The sequence below is a fragment of the Pteropus medius genome, unplaced genomic scaffold, assembly GCF_902729225.1.
Source record: "Pteropus medius unplaced genomic scaffold, Ma_sr-lr_union100, whole genome shotgun sequence".
Taxonomy (NCBI): Eukaryota; Metazoa; Chordata; class Mammalia; order Chiroptera; family Pteropodidae; genus Pteropus; species Pteropus medius.
The window spans coordinates 1,712,969-1,738,692 of NW_024355205.1; the positions used below are offsets into that span (position 1 = coordinate 1,712,969).

Consider the following 25,724-nt stretch of genomic DNA (forward strand, 5'->3'; position numbering starts at 1 on the left):
CATCATTCTCTTAACAACCCAAACTTAGCATGCATTTGTACATGCTGTTCCCTCTACTAACACACCCCCACGTGGAACATCTATTTATACCTCAAAAACTCCCACCCAAGCTCACTTACCCTTAAAAGGCTTTCAAACACTTTTAACATCTATCCCATCCCCACTCTGCCCATCTCTTAATTGCATTTTCCTATGAATCTTGCACAAATTTCTATTACTGTACTTTCCACACTGTGTAAGTTTACATGTCAGTTGTCCCAACCATTCTGTGAACTCCTTGAGGGTAAGGTTCATGTCTTATTAATTTTATTTCTAATGTCTATCATATGGCAGACATTCAGTAATATTGATTTGAATAACTTTACCTCACATTTTATATCTTCAATTCTTTCATCTTCCCTAATAAAACCAAAACATGAATAAAAATGATAAAACACAAAAACAAAAACAAAAAATAGCTGCTGGTACCAAAGGCCCAGTAGGGAGGGAGTTACAAAGAACAGTTCTGAAGTATCTGGGCTTTGGTCAGATAGAAATCAAAAATATAATCAGACTCTCAATGTGCTGCCTTCCATCCTTGCTAACACTAGTAAAGTTAACTTTGAGAAGCCCAAGAACAAACCTATTAAAAGTGCATGATAGTGTTTTATGTACAAAAACTGCATTATAAGCATTACAATTCCCCTCAGTGTACATGCCTTGACCCACACATGTGAAGTCTGAACCAAACTGTAAAGGTGCTTGGCTGGCCCTTCAGACTCCTTGTAAGTTAAGAACATCCCTCTTACTCATGCAAAGGAAATTTGGGATTTATTTAAAGTTTTATAAATGCAAAACAAAGTTTTATGTGATAGTGTCTTGTCATCTATTTTTACAAAAGCCCAAACTCTAACATTAGATGCAATTTTGGAAGAGACTATGGTGATGTGGCCCAGGTGTGTAATTACCCACGGAGTCCACCTGATCCAAAGGATCTTCTTATGTATGACCTTCCTACACTGTTTACTAAATGCCACTCTACCCAGTCAGGCCTCTGTTTGCTGGACGGTAGTCATTCCAAGGTCCCTGGGTGTGGCATTAGGTGGTAGAGCTTGAGGTGAGAACTGTATCCTTACTACTTTACTCCAAGGTAAAGTCCCATGGGAAATATTCCCTTCAGAATTCAGTGCCTGGGAAGGCTTAAAAGACCCCACAGAGACTACATGCTTCTGTGTTTATGATACTGAGAAATAGTCAACTATCACCTCTCCCTTTCCTTCTTGGTTGCTAAGAAGGCTAGTGCTAAATTTCAGGCAGCTGTGTTTATCCTTGGAGTCCATATATTTGCATCATCTTTTCCCCTCATCCTGACTTTTTTCCTTATTGCTACTTTCCTCTTCCTTCCTTGCATGAGTTCTTATTGTAAATTATCCCACATACTTTGAGGTGAAGCAGCCAAACAAGGTAAATACTGAAAGGTTCCCAACAAAGATTCTCTTGGGGTCACATCTTTCTAGAACAAATCACCTACTATAGAGAGCGATTTTATTTTCCACCAAAACTTGTGCAGAAATCAGAAATATCAAAGTTTTGCCTGTCTACTTCAATTTTTGCCCAAATAGCAAAAGTACAATTGCTATAATTACATTTTTAAGAAAATCTAATTACAATTTTTCCCTTCTAATAACAAACCAAACACATCAGAGGTATCTTATGTTTAAGTTCAAAACAAATAACTTGCATTAACTTTAGTTCTCTGACTTCTTATAAATATGTTTGCTATCGTTACCTCCAAGGCCCTATCACTTATCAAAGAATCAGAGGATGTTTTTAGATTTTCCAGTGTTCAGTTCACCAACCGCAACGCTGTGTCTCCTGTCTGTAGCCTGGTACTATAATTCCTTCCCCAGGACAATTAAGAAACTGTTTCAGTTTCATGAGGAGCAAGGGCTTCAGGAAGAGTGGTACCACAGGGCCCATGGAAATGAAACCTGAAACAGAAGGACAAGTACCGCAGAGTTAAGAGCAAAATCAACAAGTCACAGATTTCTTAATTACACCCAGAGTAAAACCCAAATTCTCACAAATATATTATGAATTTTTGTGCCGACTCCTTTCATCCTTTTTTTGACAAATCAAGATACAGACATTTCGCTTGTGACCAAAAGAATTTAGGAAAGCAACTATCTAGAATTTAGGTGCTATAAATAATAATTTTATTTTAAAGGGCAGAGGGAGACATGATTGTAAAGTGTATTTTGTGACTGTACTGCCAAACTCATAATTGCAATTGTGAAGTTTTACAATATCTATAGTACATTAAACCAGCATTTACATGTACTAAGGACAAGAGAAAAACAACCTGATGCACCGTGCAGACCATAAGGATTTTAACTGAGTCAATGGGCCTCTCAAACCATTCACTGGACTTTACAACTAGTTCTGACTTGTAGTCAGAAAATATAGAGGAAGAGAAGGGAGAGGGAGAGTGGGAAAGGGAAGGAGAAGAGAGAGGGAAAAGGAGAGGAGGAGGGGAAAGGAGAAGAGGAGGGGAAAGGGGAAGAGAAAGAGAAAGAGGAGGAGAGGAAAAGAAGCAGCAACAGCAGCAAAGAGGATGAAGAAAAAGAAGAAATATCAATGATTTCTGCTTCCTTCAAGAGAAAACACTTAGGACAGGAAAAAAACAACTGTGAATAAGAAATAAAGGTTTTCTATTAATAATACAGCACAATTGAAAATGATAAAAGCATTTGCTCAATGTAATTCATCATTGATATTATTTATTCTTGATATAACACAAATCATGAATGCCTCAGTCCTTAAATACTCTGTTCTCTCCACTAATGAACATCCCTGACCAAATGGCATTTCCACTCCTTCTGCCACCTGCAGCATGTTGAACACTGGCCACTAGAAAGCTCCTCGCCAGCACAGCAGTTACAGTCTGTTGAGGACTTTCCAAGAATTACAGCTAGGCGGGGAAAGCTTTTAGGGAATTCCCATATTCTCATCCCACATGGTCTCTTTCCTAAGAAAGTGACTTTTGAGTGCCCCTTTCCACATTCACCTTTTCCCCCACTTCACAAAGGCAAGCTGTATCCCTCACCCACTCCAGAATGTGAAAACTTATGGGGTGCCAAATAAGGGGAGGTCTGAAATATCTGTGTAGTTCAAAGAAAACAAATAGTATCTAAACACTGGGTAACACATCCTTACGAGGTAGGGCCATTTCATTCTTGCTTTCATTAAAATTGAAAGAGGGTCTGATAGGTTTGTCAGTTAACAGATAACTAAATGAAATAGAAAATCACTATGGACATTTTAGCATATAACTTGGAAGGAGGTCCAAAATCCGAGTGGCAGTGACATAACAAAATTCCTCTCATACCAGGGGTTATGTGGCCTAGGTTTCTCAATACATCCATCTATAAAAAGCAATATCAAAAATTATAATTGATATTGAAAGGGGGAAAAGGACCTTAGCCAGTAAAAATCTGCCCTGCCATCCCTCAGGCTTGTGGTATAAGAGACACAGATAAAGCCAGCTGCAAAGTTAATAGGAAACAATATTTTTTTCCCAGGACAATCTGCAAAATATTGTTAACTCCCTTCTTTGAGGAATTACAAAGTATTACAAAAGGAATTACAAAATATTGTTAACTCCCTTCTTTGAGGAATTATTTTCCTGAGGAATTTTGCCCTCTAATGTCATCATAAATTCTGAGAAACGTTACTGTTTGAAATTAAAACAGTAAAGAATGAAATATCCCCGTGTACCTGTAGGATCTAAGTCATTTTATCACTGAGATGCGGCCTTGATTTCTAATCCAGATAAGGGGTGTCTGGACACAATCATCCTCATATACCTTTACTCTGTCATTTCCAAGCACACAGGACCCTGAGTCCACTTTGCCAGCCAGACCTGATTGGACCCTTTTCCAAGAAGCCCTGTCAGTTGCTGAGTCCATCAAAAACTGCTTCATTTAAATTTCACCTAAACTCCACCCTCCCTCCAAATCCTGTAACTCCATCTTTTCTTTTGTTTGTAGTGGAGTCTCCCTCATTACATTGAGTCTGTAAACCTGTCTTCTTAGACTACAGGTTCCTTTTGGTGACCGCAGGCTATACAAAACATTAACTCTGTCTCCTTCAACCATGGATACACGAACAGTTCAAAAATTCATGTCCCATGCATCTTTTAAGAGACACAATTCTAATAAAATTTTACTTTTATGGAAGTATTAATCAAAATTTACCATTTATTTATTGTTTTCAACAACTATGTACTAAAAGTACTATAGTGATCATTCAATCTGGAAGAATTTTTTAATAGAACTTTTTTAAGTTTTAAGTAAATTGAAATAAATAATTCATGTGATATTTTGTTGCAGGAGTATAATAGGGTAGTCAACAAAAGATATTCAAGCATAAAAATATATTACACTAGTACAAATGTCTGTGGTGGAAGTAGAATGAAAATACAAGTTCAAAGACAAAAAGAAAAACTGAAGGCCTCAACTGTTAAAAAGGGCTTGTATATTTATTTTGTAAGTGGATGATGGTAGTATCAAGCAGGTGTGGCATTCAGATTTGCCTGGATACATTTAAAACCACGATAATGGCAGTTCTATTTTAAAATGTCAGTAATTTATTTCTAATACTCTTGGAATAGCATCTTGTTTCACAATTTTAATAAAAAAATTTCAGAAGTCGTTTAAAAATGTGAAAGGTACATGAACAAAAATGTTTGAATACCCCTGTCCTAGCGCCCCATGCACTTTCCCTCACCCCGCCAGCTATAAAATAACCAAGACTACTGTGTTCCAGTATCTGTTTGTGCCACTTTTTTTGGCTAATGTAATCATCCAATTTAATTTAAAATTATGCCATAAACTATAAAAAGATAGCTGTTAAAAGAGGGTTATTTCTAGGAAAATTAATTGAATGCTTTGGAAAGACAGTGAGTTACAAAAAATAATTCTGTTAAATTAGCTGTAGGTGGAAAAGACTAGAAGGAAGATTTATCATAAGTTTCTTTTTGTACATTCTTCCTCCATGTAAAAAAAAAAAAAGAAAAAAATCAAAACCAGAAGTCATAATCTAAGTGTTTTCCAAGATTTCTTGATGATAAGAATCACCTATGTCACTTGTTAAATACACAAATAAACAGTCATCTTGTCCTGAAAATTCTCATAAAGAAAATGTAGACTGGGGCCTTGGAATCTGATTTTCTTGGCTGTCTGTTTTGTTTTATTAAATAAGGGCTGGGGTGATTTTTATCTCCAGGGAAATTTCAGGAACACCAGGAGGATTATGAGTATGATTTATGTAAGAAAGCTGAGCTCCAATCAGCAGATTCCTACTCAAAGAAAAGGCTCTTAGCTCTATACCAAAAAAAAAAAAAAAAAAAGTGAATGAATGCATATCTATGCTTTAAAAGAAAATAAAACATTTCAGGTACATATGTGTTCTTTCTTTTATTATTCTTGCCTTAAATGACATTTTAATTTTTTTTTTTTAATCAATAGACCACTAGGGGCCTGATTGCATGGACTAAAAGGGCCCCTACTACCTACCCTTGGTAATCCAGCCAGGTAGGGCATTGGAATTCCCTGTCAATGTGGTCAACTGTAAGTTAAATGTAACTTCTTCATACTCTCAATGAGTAAATACATAATTAAAGCAATCTATAAAAACATTTTTTTTTTTAGCTAAGAATGCCTTTAGTGTTCTAAACCCACCCATCAGTTAGCTTTCTTTGGGGGTATTTCTTCCCCCACGCAAACAGGTTACTTCCTTACCTTACTGACGCCTCTTCTGCAACTCCCTCCTTCCACTACAGCCACACTGACCTCCTTGCTATCCCTCAAACCTCCCAGGCATGCTTCCCTCTTAGGGCCTTTGCTCTAGGTAGTCCTAGTATCTGAAAAGCTCTTAGCCCAGACAATCTTTTGCTAACTCCTTCACCTCCTTCAAATCTGCTCCAATCTCTTCTTAATGAGGCTAGCCGTAACTACCCAGTTGAATCCTGTAACCCCACCCCACAACTCCATCTTTGCTTCTTCCAACAGCTTTATCACCTACTTTCTCACATGCTATAGAATTTGCACGTTATGCTTATTGTTTATTGTTTGCCTTCACTACTAGAATGTATCTTCGTATGGTAGATGTTTTGTTATATTTACTGATACATCCTATCCTAGGAACCTAGAACAGCAGTCTAGAACATAGTAGGTACTTAATAAATATCTGGATGTCAACTAAATTCCAAAGTTTAAAGAAAAGATAAACAACATGGTTACAGGTTGAGGAGGAAACAGGGGGCTTGGAAGGCTCTGCACATTAGCATGGGGGTAACACAAATCCCATTTCAGTCTCAGAAAATGTACTGACCTTTAGATGCCACGGACCCCTGGGGTTGAATAATAGTCAAAACCTTGAAACCTAAAACCAAAAATGTCTAGTGTCTACTCTAACAGTAGTAGTTTCTCAGAAATCATTCAAGACAACCACTGGGGATGGGGGAAATGACAAAAACAAAACCAGAACTAACTAACACCTTGAAAATATTAACATTTTCAGCAGAGGCAAATTCTACGACTGTCATTAAATTAGAATTGGGGCAAAAAATCGAAAGAACTTGTGTAAGGTCTAAGCAGTCTTGTGAGATTCAAGTTTAAAATGTAGGCAGCATTCTGGCTACCTACTTAGGTAATAAAGAAAATAAGGTAAAAAAATATTATTCTAATTTTCATTTTTCTCATTAACCTAGAGCAGGGGTTGGCAATTTCTTTTTTCTGTAAAGGCTCAGAGAGTAAATATTTTAGGCTTTGAATGCCAGTCTCTGTTGTAACCACTCAATTCTGTTGTCATACAAAAGTAATGTAGATAATATATAAACTCATGGTCTTGGTCGAGTTCCAATAAAACTTTATTTATAAATACAGATGGTGAGTGACTTTGGCCTATAGGCAGCAGTTTGCTGGCCTCTGACCTAGAATAAATTTCAACCGAAATCTGTTACACATGAGATGGAAGAGAAAATTCTGCCATTGTTAAGTCATGGGTTTAAACAAGCCACTCAATGGATCTAGGCTTGGTTCGGCATTTGAAAAACTGAGTAGGATGAAATGACCACCCAAATCTCTTCTAAATGTCAGCTTTGATGACTTCCAGATAAAAGCACTGCTGGCTTCACTGGTCAGGTGTATTTACCTGGGAAAATTCCCACTTAGTGGTACAGACAGCCTCAGCTCCCCAAAGAAGCCAACAGATGGTTGTTCTTGTTGTTGGTGCTGGCAGATGGGTAACTTGTTATGTTTGATCAAAGTTTCTAACTAGCAAGTAGCTTGTTTGAACAGAGACAATGCAGGTTTTCAGGACATGAAGCTAGAGAATTTTGGGTGAAGAGCAGTAGCAGCTGAAGCAGGTCTGAGGTTTTAGGAGGCCCAACTTATGAACTGATATCATTATAGACTAAGAATCTTTTCTTAACTTGCAGAGAAAACTACCAAGTTCAATTTCCTTTCATATGAAGACATACACAATGGATACCCAGAACCTGCTAGTCGGTCCAGGGCATGAGAGGTAGAGGCTAATTCTTATCTTAGGTTGTGGAAACACTTAAGTTTTATTTTCTTCTTTTCCCCTATCTGCATTTTCTTAACTTTCTATAATGATGACTTTTAAAAATTCTTTATACTTATCAGAGAAAAACTGGAGAGCGAATGACTGAAAAATAAACCACATGAGAATAACGGAATTGGGTTGCAGCTCATTTCCTCCCTCAGAAAGTTTATCCTGACTCACTCTTAAGAGTATTATGATATTCTTTCAAGCAGACAAGAGTCTTCAAGTACATGCCTCTCATATCACTTTGAATGATGCTAACTAGCTCAGGTGCTACACATTACGTGTCACAATGCATATTAGAGGCCTAATTATTTTTCTGTGGACAACTTAGAAGAAAATTTAATTTTTTAACAGAGCTCTGTTGACATATGATTCATATACAAACCATTCATTTAAAAAATATAATTAAAAGGGTTTTTTAAGTATATTCACAGTTGTACAACCGTCATCATAATTAACTTTAGAACATTTTTATCACCAAAAATGAAACCTGTACCCATTAGCAGTCACTCTCCATTCCTCCCTACCCCAACCCTAGACAACCAGTAATCTATCTATGGTCTCTATTGATTTACTGATTCCAGATATTTCGTATAAATGGAATCATACAATATGTGGTCTTGTGTGTCTGGTTTCTTTCATTCGATACATTGTTTTCGAGGCTCATCCATGTTGTAGCATGTATCAGCACTTCATTCTTTTTATGGCTTAATAATATTCCTTTGTACATATACCACATTTTATTTATCCATTCATTAGCTGAAGGACATTTGGATTGTTTCTGCCTTTTGATTATTATGAGCAATCGCATACAAATTTTTGTATAGACATGTTTTCATTTCTCTTGGCTATATACCTAGGAGTGGAATTGCTGGGTTATATGTTGACTCTACATATAACCTTTTGAGGAACTGCCAGACTGTTGCCCAAAGCAGCTGCACCATTGTACCTTCCCATCTGCAATAATGAGGGGTCCAATTTCTTTATCAACACTTATTTTCCATTTAAAAAATTATAGTAGTCCTCCCCTTGTTCATGGTTTCGCTTTCCACAGTTTCACTTTCTACCATTTCAGTTACCTGCAGTCAACCACAGTCCAAAAATATTAAATGGAAAATTACAGAAATAAACAATTTTTAAGTTTTAAACTGCATGCCATTCTGAATACCTCACTTCGTTTCCTCACATAGGCATTGTACCATCTCACATCATCACAAGAACGAGTACAATACAATAAGACATTTTGAGAGAGACCACATTCACATCACTTTCATTATGGCATATTGTTACAATTGTTCTACTTTATTAGTTATTGTTGTTAATCTCTTACTATGCCTAACTTATAAATTACACTTTACCATAGGTATGTATGTATAGGAAAGAAACATGGTATACATAGGGTTCAATACTATCTGTGGTTTCAGGCATCCGCTGGGGATCCTGGAACATATGCCCCGCAGATGAGGGGGACTGCTATATGGCCATGCCAGTGGATGTTAAGTAGCATCTCGTTGTGGTTTTAATTAATTTCCCTAATGATTAATGATATTCAGGATCTCTTCAGTGTGCTTATTGACCATGTGTATATATTTGGAGAACTGTCTATTTAAATCTTTGGCCCATTTTTAATTGGATTATTTGGCTTTTTATCATTGGGTTCTGAGAGTTCTTTATATAGTCAGGATACCAAGTCCCTTATCAAATATTAGACATGCAAATATTTCTTCTCCTTCTGTGAGTTGTCTTTTTCACTTTATTGATGGTATCTATTGAAGTAAATAAGTTTTTAATTCTGATGAAGTCTAATTTATCCATTTTTCTTATGTTACCTGTGCTTTTGATGCCACATGAAGGAGGCATTGACTAACTCAAGGTCACAAAGATTTACTCCTATATTTTCTTTTAAAAATTTTATATTCTTAGCCCTTATATTTAGGTTTGTGATCTATTTGAGTTATTTTTTGTATATGGTGTGATAGAGTCCAATTTTATTCTTTTGCATGTGGCTATCCAGCTGTTCCACCACCATCTGTTAAAAAGACTATTCTTTCCTTCACTGATTTGTCTTTATACCTTTTCAAAAATCAGTTTACCACAAATGTGAGGGTTTATTGCTCGACTCTCAGTTCTGTTCCACTGATGTATATGTCTATCCTTATGCCAGTACCACTCTGTAACTTTATAGTATATTTTGAAACTGGGACATCTGAGTTCTCTAACTTCATTCTTCTTTTCACTTGGCTATTCTGGATCCCTTGTTTTTCATATGAATTTTAGGATCACCTTGTCAATTTCAGCAAAGAAGCCAGCTACAATTTTGATAGAGACGGCGTGACTCTGCAAATTAATTTGTGGAGCAGTGCCATCTTAATAATATTAAGTTGTCCAATCCATGAACATGGATGTCCCTCCGCTTGTTTAGGTATTCTTTTTTTTTTTTCAGAAACATTCTGTAGTTTTCAGAGTATAAGTTTTACAGAGAGGACAATTTTTTAAAAAGGATGTTTTCCTAGTCCCCACCACTTGCACACAAATGAAGAACTATGGACTGGAGAAGGTTAGGACAATAGCCAGCTAATCACTGGAAGAGGATCATAATGAAGCGTGTTTCTGCACAGTCTATGGCACATTTTTTTTTAGCCCAGTGAAGACTTAAAACAGAAGTTCTCATCCTGGCTGCACATTAAGATCACTTAGGAAGCTCATAAAAGTCATGATGCTCAGGCTACACCTCATGGATGGTACCCAGTCATTCGTATTTTATGAATATGCAGCTGATGTTAAAAACCACTGATTAAAGTTAATAACAAGAGTTTCAGTGAAGTTTTTTATATTTTATTTACATATATAAAATATATTTGTTAATTATTTATATTCTACCTTAGTCTAGAAAGGAATTAAAAGACTGACAATAATATAAACTAAATCAAAAGACAAAAAAGCAGAGGTGAAAAAAGAAAGCAAAACAAAGGTAAAGACATAAAATGAAACCTAAAATGAGACTACAATGCATACTACGATGATCTACTCTTTCCATACAAACATGAATCAGGATCAGTATCATAATATAGTCACAAATACAAATATTCTTGGAAAGTAGACCAAAGAGGAATTTGCCCAGTCTTGCAATGACAGCAGCAGAAGATGAAGCTCTTCCGGATTTACTTGCTGAGCATTCTGCTTACCCACATCTAAATGCCATTACTAAATCTAGCTTAAAAATGAAAGTAAAGTCTAGGGGATCAAAGAACAGCTTTCAAAATGTGAAAAAATAAAAGTCCTATGGCAAACCACTGTAAAAAGACAAAGCCACTTTAATCTACAGTTAACGATATTTCTTCTTTCTTAAAAGAAACTACAGACCAAATAAAACACAAACTGTGTGTCTCTTTTAAAAATTAGAACAGTAGGTAAAATCTCTTCAGATGACCATGTTCAAATCTGCTCAATAACCACCATCTCCCACCTCGGTAATCCCTGTACCTGAATATGCTGGTGGCTGGGGTGGTTTCCATGTTAAATTCGGCCACTGGCACACCCTTGGCCGACACCTGGGGTGCAAACATGGCAGCAGGATAAACCACAGAGGAAGTTCCCACCTACAAAGCAAACAGATGGATATGGACACATGACCACGCTATGCCAAGAAGTAGCATTTTTTTCAGAAAACCTCACTTAAATTCAGGCAGGTTTGTGGTGGCAAGTGTGAGGAAAGCCAAACTGGATGGGATATGGAGAGTGTTTAAGGGACAAATGGGAAGTCGGGAGGCATCACTGGAATTCAAGGAGATGTGCTGTAAAAGGAGAGAGAGTAGCAAAGAAATGATTCAATCATCGCCTTTTGAGGGTTAGTTTTCTTTTTGTTTCTGCTCTTTACAGTGATGCAAATAATCCATGTCCTCTCTTTTTTTTAAAGTTAGATACTTCAAAGAAAAACATACACATCTTTCATAATCTTACTACCCCAAGATAACCACTGTTCACATTTTGATGTATACTCTTTCAGGTTTTCCCTATAAATATATGTTCTTCAGAAGAATGGGATGATCAGAATGTATCTTACAAGCCAGTTTTTCTCCCTTAGCCATCTGTCACGAACACTGACACTATACTCAACTTTGGGAAGCACAGTAAACACTGAATGAACGAATATACACACGAGAAAGGGCCTCTACTTTTAAAGACATGTTAAGGAAAATTTAAAATATGTCTACCCTTTGTCTATTTAATTCCACTAGGAAATTTGTCCTAAGGAAATAATTGGAAGAGTATTCTAAGAGTTATGGCTGAGGCTATTCACTGTAGCATTGTTTCAAATATCAAAATTTGAAACAGCTTAAATGCCCAACAATGGAAGATATGTTAAATACATCATTTTATATCCATACAGCAGAACACCACAGCAGCCAATTAAAAGATGATGTGCATTTAGATGTACTGACGTGGAATATGTGAAGTGAACTGCTATGTGAACAATGTAGTTTCAAAACAGAACATATAATATAAACCCATTTTCTTATGTTTAATCAAGATGTGTACATCTGCATAAGAAAAGGTCTAGACCAGGGGTGGGCAAACTTTTTCTGTAAAAGGCCAGATAGTACTTTTTTCTTTAGCCTTTGCAGGCCATATGGTTTCTGTCACAAACATTCAGCTCTGCCATTACATTGTGAAAGCAGCCATGGTCTATACACAGAAGACACATGGCTATGTTCTAGTAAAACTTTATTTACAAAAACAGGTGGCAGGCCAGATTTGGTCCATAGGCCACAGTCTGCTCATCCCTAGTCTAGAAGAAAACATATCAAAACGCTAACACTGACTATTTCAGGATCGCAGAATTATGAATGATTTGTAATTTTTTCTTTTTTTATTTTCTCAATTAAATTTAATAATGAGTATGTATTATTTTAAAAATCAGGACCAATAACATGCCCTTTTAATGATGTGGGTGGGTTGGGGTGGGAGAAAAGGCTTTGAGAAGCCCAAAATGTGGTTTGGCATAGTTTCATATTTTTAAGATCAATTCTTACTTATTGCTTCTTGGGTTTTCTGTAGGACGCCACAAGATCCCTCAAAACATATCTTAAGAGAAGGGGTAAGGGAAAAGGAGAGAGGGAACAACAGCAAACTCCACCCCAGTCCTGGTGTTTCAGAAAGTCCCCAGGATCAGGGAAGGGTGTGACCTACCACTAGACATAAGTCACAGAGGGCCAGCTCTCTGTCAACCAACTCCAGAATGGTAGGATCCAGGTTTTCTCCGAACCACACCACGTGAGGTCGCAGGAGGCCTCCGCACCCTGCCTCTTCACACCTGTAAGAATATTATCCTTAACCCAAGCCCTGCCCTGCCTTGCCCTACCAAAAGATCTGCCCAGGGGATCAGAGGAAGCCCAGGGGCTGCCTCAAATCCAGTCTGTCCAGATAGGTCACCCCTGATCTTCCTTCTTATCCCCATCCCTGCCATCCCAGCCCATATGAGCTTGTCCTGAATATGAAGTACTGACTTTAAGTGCCTTATAAAGTTTTTATTTTGTCTGGATGCATAGTTGATTTGTGACGAATGTGTTTCAGCCAAACTTGACCTTCTCCTTCTAGTTTTCTTTCCTAGTTACTTCATCATACTCATGAGTGTGATTGTGCTCACAGTTACCCAGGTCTGGGAGGAACACTGGATTCACATTTGCCACCAACACCCCAATCATCCCCTAATTTCATCAATGACCCCCTTTCATTTTCTCTGAGATTCACTTCTTTCTCATCCTGTCTATAGTCAAGTTCTCCAGTGTCAATTACTAAAATTCTCTCATTGTTCACTCCTTACTATCCGTTAGTTTTCTCATATGTACCTCCTGCAATAACCTTCCCCAAACATCATTTTCATCATATGAATGTCCTACTCAGGACCCCCCAGGATTTCCAGTTCTTTCAGATTGAAACTTAAGCATTTAGTAATGAAAATTCTTACTAAGAAAAATAAAAAGTGTTCTGTGGTTAAATAAACCAGTGAAATATTAATATATTATAACCACTTTTAAGAGAGTAACAATGTGTTTTAGCATATGAAATGCTCTGAGAAAAGTAAACATACTTCAACTTTGTTGGGTCTAGTGTTATTTGAGCACATTTTTTCAGGCAATGCCATGGATATAGTGCTCTATGAAACATTTTTGGAAGTACCGTTTTAATATCTAGTCTTGAAAATTTGATATAAAAATCTTTCTAGGGTTTCTTATTTTTTAATCTACAAAAATTATGTTTGGTCCTATAATTTCATCTTTGCAAGACCTTTTCCTGTTTCCATAACCCTGGATTAATAATACTGATGATGATGAGGAAGATGACGATGATAATAACTAACATTTATTACCCAGTTACTGGATTCTAGCCTCTATGCCTTACACTGGATAAGCATCTGTAGCATAACAGCTTCAGAAATTTTCCAGGCTTCAAATTGTCCTGCCGTAACACAAAGCAAAAAGTGTCAGTTCCCTTAACCCTGGTTTGGTTCATCCTTTGTCCTTTTGCCCTTGGCCATATAGGTCAGAGCTGTCTTTCACATTTACACATTTAAGAGGCATCTCACAAAATGAACTTAAATTCCGATTCCTAATTTTCTTTTTTTGTAATCTGGAAGACCAAATACAGATCAAAGTTTTTACCCACCGGGGAAGTTTCTCAACTGGGATTCTGGCATCTTGTGTTTCAGGTTCTGGAGCACTGATGTAAACAATATAAGAAAGAGAGAATGTCATTAGTAAAACTGAACAAAGAAATAAACCCCATGAGTTTGCATATTTGCCTGGCAGGATATGGTACAAAACTCCTAATTAATACATGCTAAAACCATGGGTAAAACCGAGGACCCTAAGAAGGGTCCTTGAAGGATAGACACTAAACAATTACCCATGGTTTTAGGTCAAGAGAGGGAATTTATATGTGGGGTAGGGGTGGAACAGCTGGATGTGCTAAGGGGGAGTTTCATGATTTGCATTGTATATATTATAATTTGAATCTTCGGCAATGATATTACATTATTACTTGTATACTAATTTAAAATGGTCAAATAGAATTTTCTCAATATTCTGAGTCTGCTCTTTATTTCCTTCCCAAATTATAATAATAGTACACGTTTATCACAGAAATGTTGGAAAATTCAAAACGATATAAAGAAAAAATCAAAATTACCTATCCTCCCACCACTCCTGATAATCACTGATACACAGATACATCAACATGGGGAGTGTGTGTGTGTGTGTGTGTGTGTGTGTGTGTATTTAAAAAGTTGGGATTATATTGTATAGAGTTAGATCCTGAGGTTTTCACTTAACATTGTAAATTGTGAGCAAAATATTTCTTTCATCATAGGGTATAATGTATCTAGTCTTATTTCTAACAAATATCCACAGGAATCTTAGATTAATGTTCCATTTCCTAGTATTTATGTTCAATTTAAAAGAAAAAGCAATATACACTTATTCTGTATTACAGCATAATTACCCTTTTCCTGATAAAGCTGGACAAATTGGACTCTTGTGATTCTCAGCCACAACTCCACAAGAGGTACATCGAGTTTTAAATATGCTACCTGAAAAAACACAAGTTAAGCAAGACCAGAAAGAGTATAATCAAGAGCAACTGTCTCCATGGTTCCACGTTCACTTTAGCAAATGGGCCTACCCTAGGTATCACAAGAAATGTAAAGGCATGCAGTACTATTGAACAAGCCAAGAACATCTGTCCTCCTGGACTTTATAATCTGGAGAAAAGAGGGATGGATGAAATAACTTACTACATGGCTAAGGGGCTCTCAGATTGCCTTAGAATGATGTTCAGAAGGAACTGGCTGACAGGGTAGATGAAGCCAACTTAAACCTAAGGGCATGATTGATAAAAGTTCAGTAGCTTGGGATGTGTTTTACAAAATCTTAATTTCAACTTAAGAAAGCGTGACTCTTTTATCCAAAACCAGCTCAATGATTAAATAATCAACTAATAAATGAAGAAAATAATTAATACTAGCAACAATTTATTGAGTTAAGCCAGTAACAACGACCACAACTCACTAAATATTCACATGTGTCCAGTGTTGTGCTGAGCATGTCACACACTGTAGTGGACACATATTGTTCCATTCTGTCCAGTGTAACTTCTTTGAGGAACCATCTCTCCTCTATCCCATGCTGAGCTGATGGAGCTGTCAATGACATCTCAAAATACAAGCTTGGGCACAATTTCTAGACTGATCCAATCATAATACCCTATTCCTCTAGTGGTAGTGTTTGGTCAAAGAGGAGGTATGTGACCCAAGCAAGGCCATCTAGAAGTTCATCTTCTGAGGAGATAGCTAAGCTAGAGTGAGCCTGGAGCCACCAGATGCTACCTTCGCTGGCACATGGAAGCAGATCAACTGCAGAGGGAGAAGTGAGGTTAACTCAAAGAGTAAACAAAGCTGGGGGAAGGAGAGTTAGAGAGGCAGGGAGAGAAAGAAAGGGATCAGGGCTCCTCAGTTTTGTGAGTCAAGATACCTATTTTGTCAGTTTCAGTATGGCCACTTTGTTCCATGTTAACATCTCTGAAATTGTGTCCTACAATTATTACTAGCCACATGATGGATGTGATGTGGTTGTCACAGCCAGCACTTGCACAGACTTGTTGAAGGATAACACCAATGACTGAAATGTTTGATGACTTGGTCGTTATTTTTTGGTGGCCTAACTGGGCAAAGGCAGTCCCTGTATATTTCAGCTGGCAAACCATTTAAGGGCCACTGGAGAAAGAAAACAAGTCCTGGTTATTACCTAGAACCTTTCTGCTGACACCTTTTAGTAAGACCAAGAAAGGCCCAATATCAAACTTGCAGAATGTGTGTCAGCAGCTTGGAAAAGAACCAAGAGCTTACAGAGCTCTTAGGAAGAGCTGCATCCCCAAACCCTTTGCTGGCACAGAACATGAAACTGCGGGGAGAATGCAGTTATCGATGCCTCAGAGTCATCCAGAAATGATTTAGAAATATCTTAACCACTTTATTTCACTCATGTCTTGTTTAGATAGTGAGAAATATCTTAACCACTTTATTTTACCCATATTTTGTTTTTATGTGCATGGGAGTGATATAATTTCTAAAAATCTGTATCCAAGTATGCTTTAACAAGCCCTTCCTATAAGTATAAAATAACAATTCTTAGGGACAATAAAATATCACGGTTTTAAGCCAATTATTCTCTTTCTAAGTATCACATTAAAAACATGATGCATCTTAAAATTGATGACATCTTCACTGATGAAAGGAAGGGCTTTCTTTTATTTTTACTTAAATTAGAAGAGAGTTCTCATCACTTGCAACCAAAAAAATCCCAACAAATGTACCTATATAACCTATTTAATCCTTAAAAGAACTCTATAAGATAGGTGTTATCCCCATTTTATACATGGTGAGTGGCAGCCTACATTTTGACACTGTAGAGAAATGAGATGCGCCATGAAGAGAGTCCCAGACCCAACAGAAGAAGGTGCCAAAAAGACACTTGGTGAGTGGGTGGCTGACCGCTGCTGCGACACAAAAGAGAGATGGGATCCAAGCAAACGGTGCTCAACTTTCATTATCAGGGTGACCGTAAGCCTAGGCAAAAATGGGCAACTTCACTGCAGATACACACAAGCAACATTCCCCACTGGGTCACTGTTTCTGGAAATTCCGTGCTTAGAAATGCATTCCTTGGGATCGAAGTTTTGTAGACTTTTAAGTGCACATGTTCTTGGGAAGAAATCCTTGCATGCCCATTTATACTCTTGTATGAATAAATGTATTAGATTTTGGTGAGAGCAAAGAGGGGAAATGATTAAGACGAAGGAAAAGGAGGGTGTCATCAGGGCAGAGAAGGAAAGCCAAAGGGACTCAAGACAAAACCCACGTGTGTCACAAACTTAGTGGCCTTGCTATAGTGAAGATCACTGAGCTGACAGCTCCCTAAAAGATCCAGGGTTTAGCAGAAGCACAAACCCTAGAGTGCTAACTGGGGGACAAAGGGAAAGTAAAAAGATGCCCCCAGGAATGCCAAGGTCCTCTGGTGCCAGATCCTGCTAAAGCCACAGATGTTCAATGGCACGCACCTCCTGGTTCCCTTCAGCCCAATGGAGCAATTGTCTTGGAGCACAACCGCCCTCAACAGAACTCCCAAGGAGAGGAGTGCATGCAGCTGTGCAGACCAGCACTTCTCCAGTGTAATGTGCACACCAGATATCTGGGTGTCTTGTCAAAATGCAGATTCTGATTTAGTGGATCCAGGTGGGAAATGGCAAGATGCGTGTTTTCAAGTCTGGTTCCCCTCCCATGTGAGGCTGAGGGTCCTCACCATGAATTTCCAGAAGGTTCTTGGTGCCAGCCTTGCGGTGCAACTCATCGATGTTTTGGGTGATGACCGTGACCTTGCGGCCCTGCTCGTGCAACCGGGCCTCACACTCAGCGATGGCAAGATGCCCCGGGTTAGGCTCCGCACTGTGCATGAGTTCCCGCCGGTAGTGGTAGAACTCCCACACCCGGGATGGGTTTTGGGCAAAGGCTTCAGGAGTGGCCAGGTTCTAGGGGTGAGAGAGGAGGTAGGAGTCAGGGAGGGAAGGAAGCACTAATGCTCCAGAGCACAGGCAGCTGTCAGGCGTGGAACCTTGCAGTGACAGCCAACCCTGGAAAACACTGGAAGGCCCCTTTTAGTCTAAAACAGAGGCAAGTAGCCTTGGGAGGGTGCAAGTTGGAACACATTTCCTGTAGGTTCGTGCAGTGTGGCACACACAGGTCAGGGGCCTGGGCACCAGTCTCTGTTCCCATTCTGGGACTAATAGGGACCTTGGAGAAATCGGTTTTAATTTCCCCAATTATGAGGCAGGGAAAATGCAATCTGTCTCATTTACCACTCAAGTAAGTTATTATGAAAAGGAAGTAAAGCAATATGCAGGAAGGGAATTTAGATTGACTCTCCTTTTTCATGGAGCTCCAAAATATGTGAAGCCAGTATCATTTGTCCAGGAAAAAGAAGTGAAATGCAAAACGCCTAACTGAAGTATAATGGCCACAGTTAAAAAATAAGTTTTTAAAACTGTCATTATAGTTACACACACACCACTACATGTATGAAAGTGTATGTATTATATTAACAAAATATATGAAAATAGATTTTTTAAAGTATGATTCTTCTTCTAGGAGAGATAAATCTCATCTGTTGTGAACAAAAAGCAGAGCAGTAGTCATCTGAGGCTGTAAGCTGATGGGGAAACGGTACAAGAAAATCTTTGGCAATGACCAATATATTCCATATCTTGATTGTGGCAATGGTGGTATTATGCATTTTGTTTTACTGCAAAGGTCTCCTTCTACCTGGTAGTAATGTCAGCCTTCATTTGGAGAGTGGATCATCTATGCTGTGGATTATCCACAGCGACCCTATAGTTCCTTCCTTTTTGCCCTCCACTTAGAATACAAGTGGGCTGAAGCAGTTCACAGGTGGCACATCAACCTGGATATATGTCTTGGAACACTGCTGGAGTCACACATATTGACTTCTTTGCTTCTCCACAAACTCTGAGCTGCTATGAAATGACTGCCCATCCCTCTCGAAGCTTCTCCTGACACCTGTTAAGGCCCTCACCCCCTGCTTCTTTAATTCAGGGATTGCTCTCTGTGGCTCCTTTCTTTTGGGATCCCAATGGTCCTCTGTTCTTTCCTGTCCATTCCTTCACCTTTTTAAAATTTTTTTTACTATTATTTTCAAATATGCAGTACACTGTTTAGACATTTATATAGTTTATGAAATGATCCATGTTTATGAAATGATCCACCTGATTGCTCTTTCTCTCCTCTGGCTCTCCACCTAGCCATTACATTAATGCTAACTGCATTCCCTATGCCGTGCTTCCCATCCCTGTGACCATCTACCAACTAATTTGCACTTCTTTAACCCTTCACCCCATTCTCCCAGCCCCCCAAACCTTCCTCCCCTCTGGCCCTCACCATATTGTCCTCTGTATTTGTGAGTTCGTTTCTGATTAGTTTGTACTTTTTGTTCCTGAGGTTCTGCATATAAGTGAAATCGTATGGCATTTATCTTTGACTTATTTCGCTCAGCATAATAACCTCTAGGTCGATCCATGTTGCTGCGAATGGTAGGATTTTATTTTTTTATGGCTGAGTAATATTCCATTGTATATATGAACCATAACTTCTTTATCCAATCGTCTGTTGATGGGTAAAAACTGAGTTTAAAAAAAAAATCATGTCCCCGTAGAACTTATATTTTAATGGCCTTCATATAAAGTTTTGAACATTAAGTCCTAAGCCTTCAATAATTCAACTTTGGTTTTGATATGAAAAGTTCAAAAAAACTATAAAAATGTGTAATGCTTAATTTTACTATCTATAATAAAGTAATGAATTATTCTAACCAAGGTTTTCTGATTCCCCTTTATTTACTAGAAGAAATCTAATTGTTATCTGAATAAATGCAATCTATACATACCTAGAAAGTAAGGCAAGTTGGCTATGTTTAAATCACAGATCTTAATCATAAAGACATTACGCTGATGCCAAAATGAACAGGACAAATGAGTCATAGTTAATTTCAAAACTTTGTTCTCTGGGTTCCAGGCACGAGTATAGGTTCTGAGTCAAACTCTGTTATGGCTTAATTCAGAAGAGTCTCTTAATGCTCTGGAAACACTACCGACCTGAGATTGCCACTTTCTCCAATAACCTCCAGCTCCTCTGAAGGTCGGAAGCCCACTTTCAGCACTAATGCCAGCCCCTGAAATGACGACTATGTTCTTGGCTTTTGCAAAACACTTCCGAAAATCGGCCATATCTAAAGAGAAAATAAAATATCAATCCAGTGCACCATTTGGATATTTGTATCTCATATTAATTGTCTATACAGGTCTCCCCTGTTACCTGAAAGCAGAGCATTCCTATGAAACCTTGCATAAAATGAAGGAGCAACTACCTTAGGATGCATCTTGCTAATGGATACACAAAATAAATGGACATAAAGTACCAATGCTTATAGACACGGTTCAAAGCTATGTGCTAGAAGCTGAGGTACTGAGTGTAAAGTCCATGTGAGTGTGTATGGACTGATCTCAGGTCCCCTGGACCCCAAAGGCTTCCTTTCCTCCCCAAGTTCACTTCCCTTTGGGGATCTTGCTAATTTCAGCTTCTCTCAGCATCATTATCAAAGGTGAGGACAAGGGCCCCTCAACTGTGAAAAAGTGCTCTGCTCCAAACCTGGACACTTGACTTTCTCCTTTACAGCTCAAATAAGAGTTAGAGTTTTCAGCAAGACAACACAAGACACCTGAGGTAACAGAAGGGAACTGAACACAGAGGATAACATGGCAGCAGATAATTGTGGCTACAGACCATGGCTTACTCTCCAGGTAGAAGGCTTTGTTCCGTACCTCCAGGCACCCTCCCCCGATCTCAGATCAACAGGGAGGGGCAGCAGCCATCATTTAGTGAGGGCTCACTGCACCCCAGGCTCTGTGCCAAGTACTTTATGTGGATCACTAGGTAGAGTGTGCCCCTTAAACAAATGTCTTCATCTCAGGAAGAGAATGAGGAGTCAGACGTAGAATTGCCACCATATCTCTTGGGTAGCAGAGAGTAGGTTAGAGCACAGCACATGGCTGAGCAACACTCTTCTCTACCAGGTACTGAGGCTCTGCAGGCCCGTATAGGTGTGGTAAGTAAATTATGTGGCCCCAGCTGGCCAAGCCTAAGCCATACAGAGCTGAGCATAAGCTGCAGGGAGAAGAGGGACTCCCATGCTGCCCTCCACCTGGAAGAACAAGTGCCAGACCAGCATTGCCTGTGGCTGGCCTGAGCCACTGAAGCAGACATCTTCCAAGAGTGGCCAACCTGTGCTAAACCACTGAAGATTTCAGCGAAAGTAGAAGTGAGTTCTTCAGCTGATGGAGTAGGCTTTCTGGTCTTCCCCCTTGGAGGTAGTGGTAACCATGGTGCCCCTGAGACTGAAAGTGTTTACTCTGAGATGGAACAGGTGACTGGCAGGATGGAGGAAAGGAAGAAAGATAGTGGGGTGGAGGCTCACTATAGACTAAAGGCCCAGATATGTTAATTTGTACGTTTTCCTCAGGTAAAGATATACATCATTTCTGTCCAGTAGCAAATTTAACCCCATATTACCCTGTAGGACAGTCTCCAGCTTTCTTCCCCTGCAGAGGTGAGGGGTTTAGAACACAAACTATGTGTGAAAGGCTTAAATGCAAATATTCTGGGAAAACAAAATGTCTTAAATGGACTTGCCTATTAAGAGATCATCTCTGACCTGTCCTGGAAGAAGGGCCTGCCTCAAGAGAAAAGGATTGAGTGGCTTTCTACAAAATCTTGCCCCACACCCACTTCAAATTCAATTCAAAGACATTCCCCTCTAAGTGTAGGAACTTTCAGGTACTTCAAATTCCACTGGAGATGAGGAGGTGGCAGGTTAACAAAGACCTACCTGAATTTGGACGAGCCATTGTTAGGCAAATCTTGGTTCCTGTGGCAGCTGGAGACTTTAATCCACAATATAGCTGGGAAATTAATCTCCTGGGGACAACCTGGAGAGGTCCCATCAGATTTTCTTTGTAGTATGAATTCTTGAGATGGACTTTAGAAAAATCACAGAAATAGAAACAATCAGAAAATACTTGTATTTCTACAAATGTATATATCTTTAGAAAAATCACAAAAATAGAAACAATCAGAAAATACTTGTATTTCTACAAATGTATATATGCACACGTATGTATATATGTATGTGTGTGTATGTAGATATATAGATATACCTCTAGGCTCTCTCATATATACATACATGAATGCCCTTAACAAAAATCTTTAGTAACAGGTCTTCATGGTACTCAGCCTCTAAACTAGCTATTTTCAATTTTTGCTCTCAAGCGCACCTAGGTGCCCTGGAACAGTGTTCTCTAAGTGTAGTCCCCAGATTAGCAGCAATGGCATCACCCGAGATCTTGTGAGAAATACAAAGTCATGGGCTCTACCTCAGGCTCACTGAATCAGAATCTCTGGGGGTTGGGGCTCAAACTGTCTTCTGGTGATTCTAATGACTGCTTAAGTTTCAGAACCACTGCCTTAGAGGTTTGAGAAGGGATGAGATGTGAGAATTCATTTGAAAAACAGGTTCTACTGCTTTTTAAAAGGTATGAAAACCACTGGCCTCTTTGGTTAAAACACAGTTTCTATGAGAATGTAAATTCTGAGAACTGAACTAGACAGGAAAGATATGTACTAATACAACAAATAGGATAAAGATGACATGTCAAAGAAACTTGTGTCTTAAAAAGCACATTTAGTAAAATTTTATCTATCCCTGAGGAATTTTATAAAACAGACAAAGACAATATTTGGATCAATGACATCAAAAGGGCAATTGGCAAAGCTGGTGTCTATCTAGTGGGTCAGATTGTTGGAAGAGCTCAGGATTAAAGTCTGCAGATATAAGAAAAATAGAAAAATAACGCATTTCCCAAAAGTTTACGATCCCTTTGGAAGATAACCTATCAAAATTACAAATGCATTTTCTCTTTGGCCTAGCAATCCCAAGTCTGGAAATTTTTACAACAGTGAGTCCTGCACACATCCAAAATGACATATCTACAGGGTTGTTCCTTAGAGCACAGTCATTAATAGCAAGAGACTAGAAAAAACCCAAATGTCCATCTGCAGGGGACGGGTTCAATACAATGGCGCATTCACAAAAACATGGCTGCAGCAAAAAAACAATGTACATATGGTTCTACTTACATGACATTTGGGAATAAACAAAACTATGGGGACAGAAAATAATATATCAGTGTTAGCCCAAGCAGGAAGGAGTGAATACACAAAGGAGCATGATGGGATTTTGAGGGAGATGGAATTGTCCTACATATTGATTATGGTGATGGTTACATAATTATGTCAGTCAAAACCCATAGCACTCTACACTCAAAAAGGGTTAATTTTACTATATGTAAACTATAAAATAGTTTAAAAATAAAAACAATGGGTATAGAGTTTTAGTTCTTCAAGATAAAGCGTTCTGGAGGTTGGTTGCCCAACAACGTGAAATGTACTCTACTGAATTGTATCCTTAAAAATGGTAAGGATGTAAATTTTATGTGTATCTTACTACAATGAAAAAAAAATGAACCAAGTATAATTAAATGTGATTTGCCAGTGATTCAGCATTTATAAGCAGACAGCTCACTGGCTTCAGAAGTGAGTGTTGGCATCAGAAGGTCAGAGAATATTCAGTTTAAAAATAAATGTCTGGAAGATGATGCTCACAAACCTGTTAGTGCCAAATCAGATTACTGAATTCCATAAATTATCCCAATGTTCAGATTTCACATTAAAAAAATAAATGAAGACATTCTCTCTGATAGTAAAGATCTCCAGAATATAATGTCGAGGGGGAAGTCAGGTGCAAATAGTGTTGTGTCAGAGAAATAGAAGGGGATATGAGTATATACCATAGTACTTAATTGCACTTACTTTTTTAAAAATGGAAAGAGTTCTATGAAATTAGTAAAAAGAATTTGGGGTAGAGTGGGAAATAGGATATATGGAGACAAGTGGAAGCAAGAATTTTCAATATATATGTTTATATAGTTTGCATTGTCAATGCTCTGTAGCAAAATACCAGGCACACGTGTACCTCTAGTTGAGCAAATTGCAAGGAGAGAGAAGCAGACCATGAAGAACTGAAGGGTGTCTCAGTAAAAGTGTTAGGAAAGATTATAGGATTTGGGCTTGTGTTAGTTAAGGTTGGAGAGGGTTCAAGGAAGTCAGGCTTCACCTTACTCTGGGTTGGATGCTGTCAGGCAACAGGACACATTGACTGGACATTTTAGTGAATCTTATCTAAAAGGTGGAAGGAGTGAAGTGAAGCTCTATAGAGCTGTCATTACTCAATAAACAGCAGGCTCTGGTATAAGCCAGGATGTTTTGTCATTTTTGTGGTTTAGACATGTTCTTGTTATTGTCTGGGTTCACATCTATTACAGCGTTGTCTTATTTTTGTCCCAACTGACCACGGTCACAGGTAGCCTTGTCTAATGTTGGTGTTCTGTGAAATTATATACATTCGACAGAATGTCAAGGCCTATCAGACAGTGCTAGGCCAAAAAGTTGAAGCAAATCAAATGTCCATCACCTTATAAACCGATAAATGAATTGTGGTCCATCCACACAATACAGTTCAGCAACAAAGAAAAAAAGAAAAAAAGAAAAAAATTGCTTATACAGGTAATGACATGGATGAATTTTTAAAGTATTAGGCAATAGTAACTTGCAATGGGAAAACCTGGCAGACACTACCTTAAGCAAGTGATTGAATTTAACATCCTCAGTAATGACATACTGACTTCATCTACCTCCTGATAGGATGAAATGAGGAGGGCAAAACATCACTTGTGAACTATTTTCCCTCAAAATGCATTAGTTCAGCTTAATTGTAAAAAAACATCAGACAAACCCCATTTGTCTACAGCAAAACTGGCCAGTATTCTTCAAAAAAGTTATTAAGGTTATGAAAGATAAAGACTGGGGACTTGTCCCAGGTTAGAGACTAAGGAAACAGGACAACTAAATGCAATGTGAGATGCTGGATTGGATTCAAGGTATGAAAAGGATCATTAATGGGAGAAATGGCAAAATTTGAATGAAATCTGCAAGTTAGTAAATGGTACTGTACCAATGTAAATGTCCTGGTTTAGATCCCGGTAGTCTAATTACATAAGATGTTAACCTTAGGGGAAATTGGGTAAATAGTACATGAGAACTCTGTGTACTATATTTGCAACATTTCTGTAAACCTGAAATTATTTCAAAATAAACTTGCTTTTGATAAAAGAAAGAAAACCATTATGCTAAGTAAAAGAAACCAAACTCGAAAGACTAATACTATTTAAGACCATTTATATGATATTCTGAAAGGGCAAACTAAAGGTACAGAAATCACAGCTGTAGTTTCCAGGGAATGGAGAAAAGGAGGAGGCAAGGAGGGCCAGGGAACATTTTTAAAGCAATGAAAAATTGTCTCTATTTTGTGGTGTTTTTT

General features: G+C 38.3%; 1 protein-coding gene across 5 annotated transcripts in view; it reads right to left on the reverse strand.

The window, feature by feature from the left end:
- Positions 1–788: 788 nt before the first annotated feature.
- SIRT5 (sirtuin 5) overlaps positions 789–25,724 on the reverse strand; it is a 28,961-nt gene continuing 4,025 nt past the window's right edge. For 4 of the 5 annotated variants that reach the window (XM_039857805.1, XM_039857803.1, XM_039857806.1 and 1 more), the window contains 8 exons: positions 22,119–22,268; positions 20,329–20,462; positions 17,967–18,192; positions 15,112–15,199; positions 14,278–14,331; positions 12,802–12,925; positions 11,095–11,210; positions 789–1,970 (listed from right to left, as the gene is read on the reverse strand). In XM_039857805.1, coding sequence (XP_039713739.1) covers positions 1,895–1,970; positions 11,095–11,210; positions 12,802–12,925; positions 14,278–14,331; positions 15,112–15,199; positions 17,967–18,192; positions 20,329–20,462; positions 22,119–22,233 — 933 coding nt within the window. In that variant the 5' untranslated portion in view covers positions 22,234–22,268 and the 3' untranslated portion in view covers positions 789–1,894. The remainder of the gene's footprint in view (positions 1,971–11,094; positions 11,211–12,801; positions 12,926–14,277; positions 14,332–15,111; positions 15,200–17,966; positions 18,193–20,328; positions 20,463–22,118; positions 22,269–25,724) is intronic. The other variant, XM_039857807.1, reaches the window with a different exon arrangement.